The 16,862-nt window shown below is 35.7% G+C and overlaps 2 protein-coding genes across 4 annotated transcripts in view; one reads left to right on the forward strand and one right to left on the reverse strand.

Moving 5' to 3' along the window:
* LOC115444347 (inverted formin-2) overlaps positions 1-16,862 on the forward strand; it is a 114,115-nt gene that overhangs the window by 25,170 nt on the left and 72,083 nt on the right. The window lies entirely within an intron of this gene.
* LOC115444322 lies at positions 13,409-14,401 on the reverse strand. Its single transcript, XM_030170059.1, has one exon. The coding sequence runs from the start codon at positions 14,399-14,401 to the stop codon at positions 13,409-13,411; it is 993 nt and encodes a 330-aa protein (XP_030025919.1).

Consider the following 16,862-nt stretch of genomic DNA (forward strand, 5'->3'; position numbering starts at 1 on the left):
AGTACTCTTGTATACATACCGCCTAACTATAGTACCCGGTAGACTATGATGGCCGTTTTGACAGTTACAATAGTGAGGTTTCTTTTTTTTAATTACTAGCTGTGCCCGCGGCTTTGCCTGCGTGGGAGTGTGTCACAAAGTTTGCGTAAATCCCGACCCATGAGATTTTTTAAAACCACGCCACCTCTTCAACATTAATAGATATATTTCAGTCAATTTACATAAAATGGTAATGTACTATTAACCTAAACCTTCATCAATAATTACACTATCTGTTAGTAAAAACCGTACAAAAATCTTTTCAGTAGATTTTGAGAAAATCTATCACATACAGACAGACAGCTTTTAGGGACTTTGTTTTATAATATGTATATAGATTTATTTACGGTTTTTGTCCACAAGAAGATAGCAACCCCACTGTATCATACAGGAGAAATTATACAGGTTGTAAAGTAGTTGTAGTACCATTCTAAATGATAGTCACTAAATTACAGAGGCCAATAATGAGGTAAGATAAATTCATTATCGAAAAAAATAATCAAATGTCGCAACTATAAGTTTTGATATTTATAATTAGTATTACACGTTAGCTGATTAAAGTTTTATAAAACGAAAATAAAAATGTTTATTTAATATATTTCAATGAATGTAATATTGCAATAAAAATTTATATACTTTATTTGCACACGAGAAAAATAAATATAGAAAAAGAGACTGAAAGAAGGGTGCTATAAATAAATTAATTTGTCTCCATACATTTTATTGCGTCACTATTGATAATAAGGTACAGTAATAAGCTCCTTACACGTAGTACTGAATTAAGATTACAACTAATTGTTAGTTGCACATATATTTTGCATTTTATTACTACATTCCAGGAAAAGCCAATAATTATAACCCTAGATATTTGCCTTTCATTTTTCGCAAATATGAAGCCACCGAAAAAAGGCGTCTTAACATTACACAAACAATTGCAGACTACGTTATATACATAAATTACAATTGTACATTGAATTATAGTTTTGGAACGATTTTTGTATCCATGCTACAATGTAACAACTACTGTTTGTCCAAATAAAGAAATAAATAAGGCATCAAATGCATTGTCATCAACGTGATGGCTGGGACAGCAATAATTAGGCCTTTTCTTAGAAGAACCACTGTCAAGTGGCTGCATTGGTCAATTATTCGATATGGTTACTATAGATACCGTCATGCACTTTGATTCAATGACAAGGCAAGTTATCTGCTCGTCTTAACATATGTCTCGGGATGGTGAGCGCAGTGGAATACTAAACAATACTTTATAATTCAAGGTGTTGGATGGTGTTTCTACTGTTGATGGGCGGTCGCATCGCTTACCATCAGACGAGCGGCAAGCTCGTCTCGTCATTTAAATGCAAAAAAAAAGCTTAGTTGCTGGACTATAACATTCTTCAAATTGGAAACAACTGATATTTTATTCTTTTATACTATAATAAAAGTATAAAATTACAATTAATTCGTTCCAAATCTAATCCAATATTATAAATGTGAAAATGTTTAGATGATTCTTAGAAATAAACGTAAAAACAGTTGAACGGATTTAGATGAAATTTGGCACACTCATAGACCATAATATCCATAATTAACATTAAGGCTAGTTTTTTGAAAATTTTCTTCCTAGAGAAATTATGCAATTTTTATGTATGGGTGTCTGTAATAAATGATACTATGGATTTTTTTTTAGTAGCTTGTAGCAGCGTTTCACGCGAGGGAAGCCGCGTGCAACACCTAGTACGTGTATAAAGTTCAGATGATATTAGTCATCGATGAGGTCTAAATAAATTTCAAACTAATAAAAAGAACAGTGACAGAAATATATTTGTGAGAAAATTTATTTGATTAATTAGCAAAAAATATGTTTTATTTTCTATGCACAGGTGTTCAGTGTTTATAAACATCTAAGACCGGTTTATAAAAGTTTTGTCTAGATAAGGAGTGAATCATACGAAAGATAGACATCATGTTAGCGGTATCGCATGAAGACAGATTTTTTTACGAATTACGAGACGAGAAATGCTCGCCTGACGTCCAGCAACACTAACCGAATTTTCAAACACTAATTAATACCCATTACTGCATTGCGTTAGTTACCTTGAGATCTACCCTGGCTATCATGATGGAAATTAGGAAGACTACGATAGACAGAAGAAAAATCTATTTTGTATACTGCGGGTTGCTAGCGGCTTCCCCTAAGACAAAGAATTTTCACGACAAGTCTCATTGTGTACTTTTCTGATGCATTTTTTTATTGCCTTAGTAGGCAAACGAGCAAGCTGTCTGCCTGATGCTAAGCAGCATCCGACGCCCATGTTCTAAAGCAATGCCAGGGGCACAGCCGTTGCCCACCGGGACATTATTTCTCGATCTAATTCCACCGAAATCCATTTATTCATAGACTAACAACATCCAAATATTTTAATTTTCGCATCAATAATTAGTATTTTTTTTTATTACTTTGTATGTCGAGACGAGCTTGCCGTTCGCCTGATGGTAAGCAAAAGTATCCAATACCATGAACTACATCGTATTGTTTGGTTTTCCACTGCGCTCGCCATCCTGAGACATGTGATGTTAAGTCTTATTATATCCAGTAGTTAGCTGGCTACAATGTCCTTCAAACCGGAACACAACAGTGAGTACACGCTGCTGCTTGGCGGCAGAAATAGACATTGTGGCGGTAACTATCCAGGCGGACTCTAACATATGACACCTACCTATAGGTATCAAAATAAACAAGACTAAAATTGAATAACATTCTTATTCTAACAAATGGCCAATACATCACCGTAGAGCATGCATCGTAATTACCGACCAGGCGTCCTTGGTTTGACTCCTGCTGCGATTATGCTCGGTGTGGCCTACGATGTTTGTTACTTCGCTTTGATTTTGTATTACGTATCTTGTTTTCATTCACTAGAAGTACTTGTTGAACCAGGTTAAATTGATCCTTAAAGCTTAATACTACTTCAAATAAGGAGTAAGTTGATGTTAATGTAATACGTAATGATACGTAAATGTGAAAAATATTTGGATATTTCCAGAGTGTATCAAGCAGAAGTTGAATGACACATAAGGAAAGCAGACGAAGAGTTATGTCTTTCTATAGTAAATGATTTTTGTGGTCTATGGTTAACTGACTGCCTTGGTATCGTTGTTGTATTAAGGTACGACTGCAGCGCTGAGGTCTCTGGTTCCATCCCCGAGTCGGACAAATATATTGGGTTTTTTTACTCAGTACCAGCCCTGAGGTTAGAATTTGTGCCTGATATGATAATAGGCTCGCCCTTTATTCACGGGACGGAATACGCACGGCCAAAAGTGGGTCCATCAGTTGCCTCTCTGAGGGATAAAAGGCTTCTGTTTGCGTACGCTTAATTGATTATTAGGAGCATCCACACCGATTTTTTTTATTATTAAACGAGCATGTTGTTATTAGTTTGTTTTAAAAGAATCAAAATACGAACAACATTTTTATCATAAAAAAACGAATATTACTTATGGATTTCTTTTAAAAGAACTATAAGACGAGGTATTAGTGGAGGAGTCACTTGTCTCATGGTGAGCGCATGCCCATGAATAGCAACCTCACTCAAAATAACAGATCCCTGAAATGGTCTCGTCATCATGTGAGACTGTATGACCGGTTGTAATATATGTCACACCGTTAGTTTTGGACATAACCCACACTTATCAGATTCTGGCTCAAACTAGTTCATCCAGTTTGGGAAGACACCCACGCAACTACTTTTACTAAGGACATTAGAAATATTTCCGCGGAAACCTACAAGCACTAAAGCCCGGTGCACACGGGTAGAGTCAACTAGCATACTACTGTACTAGTTTTAAATACTCTTCCAGTTTTAATAGATTCTATTCAGCCCTCTACTTTATGAAATTTTACATTCGTATAGTAAGTTGTACGACTGCCGAAACGAATGTCCGCAGGTTCAAATCACAAGGGCCATGCCCTTATAATCTGGTATCCTCCAAATAGTATGTGACTATTCGTTATAGATTTCTTTTTTCTTTCACAATACCCATTCTACCTTGTAGATCATTGCTTTCTGAAGTGGGGGGCGCGTTCCCTTAGAACGTTCTGACGATATGTAAAGGGGGGGGGGGGATCGGGACGGGAGTTTGATAATTTCTCTCCCTCGAAAAAAAGGCATATGTAATTTTGGCAAGATCAGTGTGACAACGTAACAAAATAAAACTCATTTTGATAATAATAGTTAGGATACTATGTGAGCACCCTGACTCCTTCGTTTTATCAAAGGAAAGAGGGGGTGGGCATTTCTATTTTAGGCAGTTGGGTGGCGTGGCAAAACCCTTGTTGTGGATGAGGCAAAATTCCTCAAATGATGGTGTTCATATCACAGCTTGCATGTTTTACTAACTGCAAATACCAGTATGCAAGTTTTAAACAATGTAATAGTAAAATGCGAGTATTCTGGATTCCAGTCATTTTACGAGGTCGACGACTCTAATAGAGTCCAACGGTAAACCAACTATGAATATTAACTCATGTACTCTACTTTATGTTGGGTTTTACCAACTATGTGCAACATAAATTTAACTGCGAAATTATGTAACAAAACCTAAAGAGATGTGAATGAGCAAGTTTTTTTAATGGATAGCCATGTAAAAAACAGGACGGTGTCAGTGGTAGCCAGACAGTGCCAAATCCCTGGGGGATACAAAAATAAGCAAGCGAGGGTCAAGTTTTGGGTCATCCACATTGCATGGCAGTTTATAACTTTTTTATCGGCTGTATGGCAAAATGGTATTAGTGCATCTGATGGTAAGTGGAGAGATGTCCAAATAACATATTGACTGGCACAGTTATGCTTAATTGATTCTTCACGCTCCGCTTGAAGGACCCCAATTTGTACGAAGAAGGAACTAGTATGCTAGCAAACTATTCCCCAGCTTCATGATATGGCAGAAGTATAAGCTCTGGACCTTTTGGGTCAAGCTGGGATGAAAAAGACCACCAAGGTGTGGTCGTGCAAATTATCACAAGTGGTTTTGGTAATGAATGTAGAACATGGGATAAGGTTAAACAATTCTTCAGATATTATTGCTAATGCGGCTGTGCACTGTAAATTGATTGGCCTAACTAGACGTGTAAAAATGGGCACATAGACCTCAGTGGACTTAGAATTTGGAAGTTAGTATTTAGTAAAATTAACTCAGATATTTAGCAGATAGGTCGGGATGAACAGCTCTGGCAGTCATCAAAAAAAAAAACAATTTACAGCTTCGGTGACGGTACGACAATTGCTAAAAACAGCTTCCTCGTAGTAGAAATTACTCTGATGGTTGCCATCTTCTTTCATAGTTATTATAAGAGAGGGATCGTAGAATTTTGAATACAGACGACTATGTACCTTATGGCTGTGACATGACGTCATATTACAGATCAAATACGTGCATAAAATACGATGCTTGTCGTGACCGCTTCTGGCAATCATGTGCGGAACTTACCTTCGGATGGTCATTAATTTTAATGTATTGTCATAAATGTTTATGTATGGTCACAGTCTTCCGTCAAATAATAGATTAAGTCATGACTTGATCCTAGACGGGATAGATTGAGTCCAGGGGCGTTACTTTCGACGTAATTATCGATCGAAAGCCACTGCCGAATCAATTACTGACAATTCGATTGTTGACAGTTAATTTCGACAGATAATCGATTCGGTAGAATAAGTTATGATACTTCCGGTCCGAGAAGAAACCGATAGAAGTGGATTTATTTCCCATTTGAGTTTGGTTTTAAATTTGAGATTTTATTTCAAGTTTCGTTGATGATTTGCCTCTTCTACGTGTTCGGTATTTCTATGAGATACTATATCATTGCTCTGTGGATCTTCGAAAGCTGTAAAGAACTGTGTAGAGTGTGCCTACAATACTAATTAAAAACTTTTATGCTCTATTGCCTGACCTTTTTATTCCTGTTAAAGAGACTTCGACTAATTAAACAAAATACACAAAATGCATCCTCACAAAGATCACAGCTCAATAGAAGTTATATTGGTGCGACAAAAAGAAGTGTTCGGGATAGGTCGGGCGCGGTCGTGCGGTGTCGGGTCGGCGCCGGCGCATACCGCGCAAGCCGTTGCGCACCTGTCAACGCCATGTTGGTTCTTTTTGGCGGGAAATGGGAATAGATGAGAAATAAAAGTTAAAGGAAGTCAATTTATTTCAATATTAATTATAAATGTAGTCTAGCAGGCGTATATGGATGGGATCCTAGGTGAGAATTCCAAGTCGTTAATGGGTTAGAAGTAAATGAAAATGGTGAAGAGTTTTGAATGAATTTTGGCATACAGACTATGTCCTCGATTAATATATAAAAGTCTTGTCCCCATTCGGTACATAGATTGTATTAATCTGGAAAAAGCTGCTAAGGAGAGTCAAGGCTCGATCAATTTTTTTCGTTTACTTGTTCTTCTCTCATGAAACTACTTTTCGAACTGGCGGCAGAGTTAAAGTTGACGAAATTTAATCATGTATAACATATTTTTATAGTAAATTATTTGTAAATATCTTTTTTTGTTTTAAAATAAAGTAAAACGCAAATCCCAAGCCGATTTTGATTCGAACCCAGTAGTCACGATATAAACCATATTTATATTGTAATCGTATCTCATCGTAGTTCATCCGGTTACATTATCCAATTGTAAGGCTTAACCCAGGCACATAAATCTCAATGACGAGCCCTTGGAGTAGGGTCGACTGTTATTATGCTGGCTGGTTGACTAAAGCAGTTCGTATGTTTTAGTTCTGTTTACGAATGAGGTGGGCTTAATAATAATAATAATATTTTTGTATTATATACTGTCCCACTGTTGGGCACGGGCCTCCTCTACTATTGAGATGCATTAGGCCTTAGTCCACCACGCTCGACTAGTGCGGATTGGTAGACTTCACACACCCTCAAAAAACTTATAGAAAATATCTCGAGTATGAATATTTCTCGAGTATCCTTCATACTTGATCTACTTCTTTGATGTATCAAGTTATATGGACCTTTCGCCCCTGCATTTTTTCTGTATTACGTTTATTTATGAGCGAGCTTGAATTTTCAAATGAACTCATAAAATTACGAAGTAGGGTAGACATTAAATTTTTGCCAATAAAAGCAGAAGACCAGAATATGTATATTGTATGAGGAAAATTAACTAAAATATAAAATGGAGGTAACACAGTATATAAAATTCTTTAATATTTTAAAATACCCTCAAATCTCGTTACACTATACAATCCCGGATACAAAGATAACAATCATTTGACGCAAGTATTGTCCTCAAATAGTGTTTATGACATTAAAAACTTGCCAAAAGTTTGCCATCAGATAGGTACTCCTAAATAAGTAGATAACCTGCTTTTTTAACTGTTTTGGCGAGAAGCATTGTGTCAAATAAAAGACGCAGGTTTTAAGAGTTGGCCTATTTGGGTATTTATTGGTTAGAATATTAATGTAATGACCCTGAATGGAGTGTAAATAGTGTCAATTTTAAAGGGATTTTATTAGGAGGCAGATGTCAGACTAATTTTCTATAGTTACTTTTATAAACTCAATAATAACGCGCACATATAATGTCTATTCTAATAGAGGTAGGCAGAGGTGCAAACAGGGCACCTACCTTTTGCTATGTGTGTTCCGTTCTATGATTTGATAGGCGAGCCTATCGTGAAATCGGGCTCCATATTTACTTTCATAAGAGATATACTTAAACATGGAATCTATTAACTACTGCTATTCCGTGGAAAGTTTGATATCTATTTTGTGATATCTGGAAATTATTCTAGGAGACACTACCTAAGCTGGGAAATATAGTGGTATGTTTTTGCCTTCCATTTCTTATAGAATCGTTGAACCATATTTTTAATCGTTAGAAGGTTTCGCTTGCTTTCGTTCATTTCGCATCAAAATGTGTTAAAAATAACCCACGTGATATGTTGCTCGACTAATACCTTAGAACTTCGGAGTTACAGCTCACGTTGCACTCAACTAGATCAACATACGACAAGCACAGGCGCGTGTGTAACTACATCTTAATGTAATGTACTAATTCTAGTGTACATAGACGATAATTTATCGAGCAAATGTACATTACATTTAAAGCTAAGTACCAAGCCCCACGTGCAATCAGTGTAATGAACAATTTGCGTCTCGTTCCGTATTGCGTTTTACATTACAAATAAACAACTTGGACAAAGGTTTCTTTCACATATCCTAGTAGATTAGTAGTTCTTCTGGTGTGGTAATCCTTTTTTGGAACAGAAGTCCTATATTTTCCGGGTTAAAAATATTGTTATTTTTTAAGTTTATTATAATACGTTCAGCCGTTATTTACTATTAAATAACAATTCAATATCTTAACAAAATTTCGTATTTTATCAATGAGAGTAGCTATATTGTCTGAACAAGTTTTTTCATTTACATTTTAAATATTATACTTTTCAATATTTTTGTAAATTAGTTATCTGTTGTATTTAAACCCGATTTTATGCTCATTATAATGTCTTATGTACAAATATCCGCAATATCGTGAGAAATCTTGAGTAGATTCCCAGTATTATAATTATTTTATTTATTATTTTTGTAGCCTTACTCGACTCCGAATACAAAAATGGATATAGTAAATAACATTATTATATTCTTGTTAAAAAAAAACATAAATCTAGATACTAAAGAAGTCTCAGACCAAATTACGAAATAAGTAAGGTTATGTGTTTCTTGTAAAGGAATTTGAAGAGCAATAATATTTGAAAAAAAATCCTACCTATTTAAAAAACCGCACGAATGCGTGAATTTTCTTGTACCAACCCACATCTCGACATAAGGACAGTCTCTTTCCTGATCATTAAATACAATTATATTATCGTACATATTGTGTTATATAATTATGTCCTAATGTGCTGAAATATTTTGGACGGACAATCTGGTATGAATGAATGAGTGAATCCCTCCTACCCGAATTTCGGCCCCAGAGGGGAAAGACCACGAGGATGAAGCACCATAAGATGGATCTAGAATCTAGTCAAGATTGCCAATGCGCTGAAGGTCCTAATGCCGCACTTCATCAGGCAGAAGACCGGAGCCGATGGAGAGACAGAATCATCAAAATAATTGAATCACGTTCCTCAATTTTGAGGGACCGACTGGAGAGATATAATGTTAGACTCCGTTTCATTTCACAATCATTGTCACAGAACCTTGAGCCGCGTGGAATTCGCAAGTTTTCAGTTTTGTAATAACTGTGTAATGTGTGACCGCTTGCTATTTGTACCTTCTCTCACAATGGCTCGATGGCTTTGATATTTTTTTTATGTCTTCGCGAAGTACTATTTGGCAGTATTACCAATAAAACGTGTGTTAACCTTGGACTAAAAACACAAAATGTTAATCCACTTATCAATTGTATGTTGTATTGATATTCCGTAATATAGGCGTGGTGAAGTTTAATATTAATTGCAACCATATGCATATTATAATATACTATCTTTTGTTTAATGCTTCGTCCGCGTGAAAGGATTTTCCGGGATAAAAGTCCTTTGTCCTTCTCAGGGTCTCAAACTATGTCCTAAATTACATAAAATCCGTTTGGTAGTTTAAGTTTATTGTATTCAGACAGACGTAGCGGTGGACGTGTTTAATATGTTTAAAGACTAGGTTAATAATGAATGTTTGTTGATTACTATTACGAAGTTTACTTCCAACATACAATTAAAAACTAAAAATAAATATTAGTTATTTAGCTAAAATAAAGCAGAAATGAAAGGTCCCATCTGAAATGAAATCTTCGCCAAATCAAATATTTTAATAAATTCTATATCTAAATATGGATCAATGACCAACTTGTTTTAATACAGTTTTGGCACTCGCAAAACACGGGGTCAACAGCCCGAGCACTGGGTCAAAGGTCATCGCACAACTTAAATGTGCACAAGTGTTTTCTTCCTGTACACGCGGCAACTAGGTTTTATGTTACACTATATAAATCGGAAATTGTTTTTAAATTAAGACGCATAGATAAAAAAATCAAGTGTTTATTTATTTATTTAGTAACACCAACGTAATGTACATTAACACATAATTCATAACAACAACGTTAATAGAAATCTTAAGCTAAATGTCGTTACAATATAAGGCGTACACGGCATGCATATATAACACAAAACAACTTGACAAAATATACAATACAAAATAAAACAAAAACTATAATGCGTGAGCATAGGCACACACATACAATTTTACATTAATTTATAATTTAGAAGATAACGAAAGAAAAGAGCAAACATTTTTGTACAAAACTTAATTGGACTGTGTTAAAACGGAGAGGTGACTAATATGAAAAATATTAACAATAAAATTAAGGCAAGGATGATTGTGATTGGAATTCTAAAATGGCTTTCCGAAATTTCATTCTACTTTGGAAAAATATGTCAATACTAGATTTATGCAATAAGTTATAATTTCTACACAGTCTGTTAACAGGACAATTAGAACCCAAATTCGTAGAAGAGTAGCGCACGTGAAACGGAGCGTACTTATTAAATCTAGGTAGTTTTACTGGGACATTAATGCTAAATTTTCTCGTGGCCTGAGAACAATCAATCAATCCATTTGCCAAACTATACAGAAACATCATATCTAATAACAATCGGCGATTCTGTAACGTGCTCAGCATAAAGTGTTTAAGTCGGTCTTCATATCTAGGAAGTCTTTTGGCTAGTTGACTGTTGTAGCAGAGATGCCATAAAAATCTTTTCTGCACCCGTTCTAAATTTTTGATATATATATCGTAATATGGACTCCATAGTGGACTGCAGTACTCTAATCCAGGTCTAACCAAAGATTTGAAAATATGAATTTTGGTTGTAGGGTCTTTGAATTCCCTACAGCTTCTTAAGACAAAACCCAGTACCTTAAAACTGTTCGTTACAATAGCATCAATGTGTTTGTTAAATTTGAGTTTCATCAAAAGTTACTCCCAAATCCTTAACACTATCTACTTGTTTTAATGGTTGGTTATTTATATAATATATGTGAGGAAGACATGTTTTATTCCTTGTAAATCTTATGTAGTGACACTTTTCGATATTTAATTTCATCCTGTTTGTATCACACCATGAGGCCAAACTATCTAAATCTTGTTGTAGTGTGATGGTGTCTTGAGAAGTGTGAATGGATTTCACAATCTTAAGATCATCAGCAAAGAGATGAAACTTAGTATTTTTAAAACAGCTTGTAATGTCGTTGATAAAAATGTTAAATAAAATGGGACCCAAATGGGAACCCTGCGGGACACCCGACTTTGCAGTAAATGGTGAGGAAGAAAACCCGTGCGCCACCACTATAGAACTGCGGTTTTTTAAATATGACTCAAACCAATTTAACAAGTTGCTAGAAATACCTACTAAAGACAGTTTATTCAAGAGTAAGTTGTGATCAACTGTGTCAAACGCCTTTGAGAAATCCGTGTAGATTGCATCAACAGGAACACGTTTGTCAACGGCACACACAAGATCATCATGGTACAGCAACAGGTTTGTCATAGTTGATCTGGATTTCATAAAGCCATGTTGGTTACCAGAAATAAGATGCTTGACATGCCAGGATATAATAGGGCACAGGAGTGTTTCAAACACTTTGCCGAAAATGGGAAGGATTGATATAGGGCGATAGTTATTTACAAGATTAGCCCTACCTGCTTTATGTATCGGAACAATTAATGAATGTTTCCAAATACTAGGAAATACACCTGTTGTTAATGATTTGTTAAATATTATAGTCAAAGGATGGGATAATACTTTAGCACATATTTTTGCAAATATTGCAGGGACATTGTCAAATCCAGCACCTTTATGAGGATTGAGAGACTTAAGCGCCTTATAAACCGCGTTATCTTGAAATAGAACCGGACTTAAATACAGTGAATTAGAGCTAACGGGAGTATTATTGTATCTATCATCTGCAATATTGTTATAAGTTTCAAGGTACACCGATGAAAAGTGTTCTGCAAAGAGAGAACATATGTCCAAGCCGCTTGAAGCTATTTGGTTGTTGAGATACATTGGATTTGGATAAGACCCTGAATTTTTACGTTTATGTTTAATAAAGGACCATAATAACTTAGGATTACTTTTAACTGATTGCTCTAAAAGTTCAATGTAGTCTTTATGACAATTCTTTATAAGTTTTTTACACCTTTCCTTGAGTATTTCGTAACTAACAATATCTAATGGATTATGATATTTTTTTACTTTGGACCAGTATTTATTTCTTTCACCTATCATTCTTATCAAAGCTTTGGTATACCACACTGGATATTTGGTATTTTTAGTTTTATATTTAGGTACAAATTTGATTATAAGCTTACGTATAATACCATAAAAGACGTCCACCATGGAGTCAACACAGTTACTATTCAAAAATTGTTGTTCCCAGTTCACGTCTTCAAGTTCAGTGATAATATTTGTATAATCAGCTTTGTAAAAATTAAACCTCGTTGCATCATTACTGCGGACATGCTTCAGTACTAAATTTGAAATGTTAAAAGACAATGGCGGGTGTAAAGGATCGATTAAACTTAAACAACCTCTGCTAGGAGAGATGATAATATTATTATCAATAGCTAAATTGCTCAGCACCAAGTCCAAGATGCGTCCTTTATCGTTGACAACGGTATTGTATTGAGTTAGGCTGTTAAGCGCCATAAAATTAAGTAATTCTCTGGCCAATGCACTATTATGGATTTTCGGCCTAGGATGGTTATGCTGGTCCTCCGTGTGCCATTCTATGCAGCTTAAGTTGAAGTCACCAACAATAACTATCTGTTTTGGCGTTTCCAATATTCTATTTACATTGTCAATAAAGTGATGCAATATGTTAATATGAAGAGGAGGAGGGAGGTAGGCACAGCATAAGTAGAGCTTGTCATTATTTGTTATATGAGTTTTTTTATCGATACTAATCCACAAATCCTCACACCCACTCTCTAGGTCATGCAAGCGTCTTGAGTTAAGCTTGCGCGAGACAGCAACTAATACGCCACCCCCATTTTCTTTTTGTCGTAAGCTACTGGATTCCCTGTCACGCCTATAAACTATATAACGTTCATCAATTAGTTCATTATTAGAAACGTGTGATTTAAGCCACGTTTCTGATAAGCAGACTATATCGAAATCATTACTTAAAATATTCAGATACAAGTCGTTCATTTTAGTATTTAATCCCCGTACATTCTGGTAGTAAATTTTCAAGTTATCGAACCTTATAAAATGAGTAATCCAACAAGAGGAATATCTAAAGTAATTGAATTACAAACCATTAAGCATAGTAATTGAGCTAAGTAAGCCTATCGAGGGTCTCCTGGTCCTTAACGTAGATGTAGGGGCTGGTGTCCTCTTTCCGCATGTAGATTCTTCCGGCACGAGTCCACACATATTTATACTGAAGTTCCCTACCTCTTTGTCTAGCTGCCGCGTGAAGAGATTTCATTTCTGGGGAGAGATGTTCCGAGACAAATACTGGCAATGATTTTGATCCTCCAATACCTAGATCTCTTGTTTGTAGTTTCTCTGTTGGATTGCTACGATTGTATTTGATAACGGCAGCCAGTAGTGCGTCCCGAAGCCGTGTACTGTTCAATTTTAACAGTATGGAACGAGGGCGCGAACTTTGCGATGTCTTTTTCGCAATGCGGGAACAATACTGAATGTCATTCTCGGAGATGTTACATTTTACGGTCCTTCCAAGTTGCTCCACAATCTTAAAGACGTTTTCGGATCTTGATTCTGGTACACATTGAATTTCCAGGTTCGCTGATCTACTGAGTTGATCAATTTGGTTCACGCGTGCAGTCAAAGTCCGTACCGTAGATATAAGTCCTTCATTTTCAACCACAAGGTCCCGAATCTTTTTCGAGTTGGTAATACATTCCGTCTTTAGTTCTTCAAATTTGTGGTTGATAAATTCCATGGATTCTTTGATGCTTTGTAAGGCCTCTCCAATACTTTTTATTCCTTGCAAAGGCTCTTTTAGATGCTCGTCTATGTAGCCACTCAGTACATCTTTCAATTCTTGCCTTATTAGCGCGCGCATAGTCTCTTCGCAATGGAGAGTACAAGAAGGCGGCTCAATGGTACCGCGGGTTTTAGAGCGAATAGTAACATTATCGTATGCGGGAGAGGTAGCGTAATCTGGACCAGGAGCAAGCGCTGTAGATTTGTTGTCGTTGCATCTAGGAGGTGGCCTTAAAGGGGTGTCGATGCAGCTAGTTTTAGGCTGCATGCTGCGACATGCCGGACATTTCCATGCGCCTTTTTGCTCTTTAGACATGGCGGTAAAGATCTTTTGCGAAATATTTGCGCATAATATATCGTATGTGAGCAGGCATAGATGACATTTTAGAAAGTCTCGGTTAACTATTTTATGGCGACAACCAGAGCATACAATAGACATTGCGGGCGCAGTAATACTTGTCATCACAATTCTCAAATAAAAATTGAAAATATAAATTTCGATTGCTCAGTTGGATTTGATCACAGTGCCTCTCAGAAACAGTGCTGTGTCGACGAAACTGCGCTAATTCAACTTAGTAAAGTCAGCCGAAATAGTGTGTCTAATCCTTTATTCGTGGTGCTAATTGTGCGACAAAGTAATGTCAACTAAATGCTTCGTTTACAACGGAAGTAGCAATGACCGTCACTTTAAAAAAAAAAAAAACCGACCGTCACTTTTTTTTATTGAACTTTTACACTTTTTTTCCACTATTTTAATACCGGTGCTTATTTCTTGCAATGATAATGGTGGTTTTGAACTCTGTGTAATTGATAAACAGTGTAAAACACAGCGCCAATGCTCCTTTCAAGCAAAGTAATGACAGTGTTAGTTTCATAAATAAGTTTTTTTATTGAAATGAAATAAATTAAATTAAAAATAACTCGTAGGCGATATAAAAAGTGCGTATGACGGGATTCGAACCCAGAACCTCATTCGTATTTTTACTACGTACGGATTACAACGCCACCGAGGCAGTCGATAATTTTATTATAATTACTCTTCATCGAGATAATTGATGATAAGCCTCATAATGCCTGCAATAACATTAGCTACAATGTCTTTAAATCGGAAGACAGCAGTGCCTGCAACCTGCAGCTTGACGGCAGAGATAGACATTGCTGCAGTATCCACATGAAGTACCCTCACGCATACGAGACTCCTAGAAATTGTGCGTGTTTCTAAATGAACATCACCTTTCATATCTCACGTAGTAAGTAGATATAAAATTATCAACCAAAGGTCGTTTTCATTGCCGATTGTTATCAGTCGTTATCATTTTGACGTCACACAGATATTAATGAAGTAAATTATCGTGAGCACGTAGACGTGGGTTGTTGGATAAATTTCTGTTTTAGGTTCGACTTTTTTATGACGATAAGTTGTTTTAAGATGTTTTGGTAGACCGTTGATCACGGGGCCACTTTTTATTTTGTAAGTGTAGTGGGGACCAACAAAATGTCGACTGACGAGAAATGATTAACCCTTGACAGTCGACACAATTATGCCGGCCTGTTAGACCCAGATATATACAGGCTAATCCCGGAACACGACGCACTTACGTAGGCCATTATAAAGGTTAATATATTGTGGACAGTCGTCGCTAACACCAGCAAAGCTGCTTAAGGAAAGGAATATAATATCTTCAAGCCCTTTTAGACAGCAAGATGGCTACTAAACTTGTAGTGTTGCGTATGCCTTTATTAATTCTACGTATTTGGTGAGCGCCGATCTGGCTTGCAACTAACCCCAGGTATGAATGTGAAACCGGCAGATAGACTGGAAGTATTCAAGTTGTCCGAGGCGGTGTTTTTTATATTCTTTTGATCGCTCTTTTGCTCCGTGGGTCTGTTTGAGAATTTATGTATAATCGGTTTCCATAGCTCTTTGTCTTAGAATATGATGAGTTCAATTTCTTTCTGTCTAAATTTCATGAATTGAATCACAATTCATCACTTTATTCATCATAAGACAAGATACAGTCAAACATTATTTATAAATACAGAACGTATATTTTAAAATCTAAATAAATTGCGCCTTTGATATACCTCGTTAATAAAGTTGTTAATATGCATACAACTATATTAAATTATATGATAAGTATCGACACTGCTTTCTAATATTCAATATTACCTTGTAGGATATTGATATGAGGGGACACGCCTTAAAATTTTACATTACTGGTTTACCGATCATCAGAATTGCGATATTCGACTGAGAGGAAAGGTATTTTGTTTGTCAATATATACCACTAGTTCTTAAATTCCAAGAAAAAAAGAATTCTTGCTCTTACTTAACATATATTTGATAAAAAAATGATGCCATAAAAAGGGGAAAAATTTACATTGATTAATAATTCTTGTTTTATAGTTTCAGTAAGTTAATTCATACTACTTAATAGTTACTATTACTTATATTTAGTATTCATTGATGAATGTTAATCTGTCGTGTGATCTTTATAGTATTTGTTACTTACAATACGCGACAGGTCGACATGGCAATCTTCTAGTGATGTATCACTTACCTGGTAGCTTATATCGTTATTTTTTTTGCAACGCAACAAAATAAGGGTAAAATTAATTAAAAAAGGATTATTATAAGTAATATGAAAAAATATTATATAACAGTATTTTATTCATCGTGTTGTGTCACAATTTAAACTTATATAACATTTTGCTTATTATCCTTAAAATAAAACACACATACACACACACGCACAAACGTCTCTTCTCCCGAAAGG

Source organism: Manduca sexta, chromosome 6 (assembly GCF_014839805.1).
Source record: "Manduca sexta isolate Smith_Timp_Sample1 chromosome 6, JHU_Msex_v1.0, whole genome shotgun sequence".
In the NCBI taxonomy this organism is placed as follows: Eukaryota; Metazoa; Arthropoda; class Insecta; order Lepidoptera; family Sphingidae; genus Manduca; species Manduca sexta.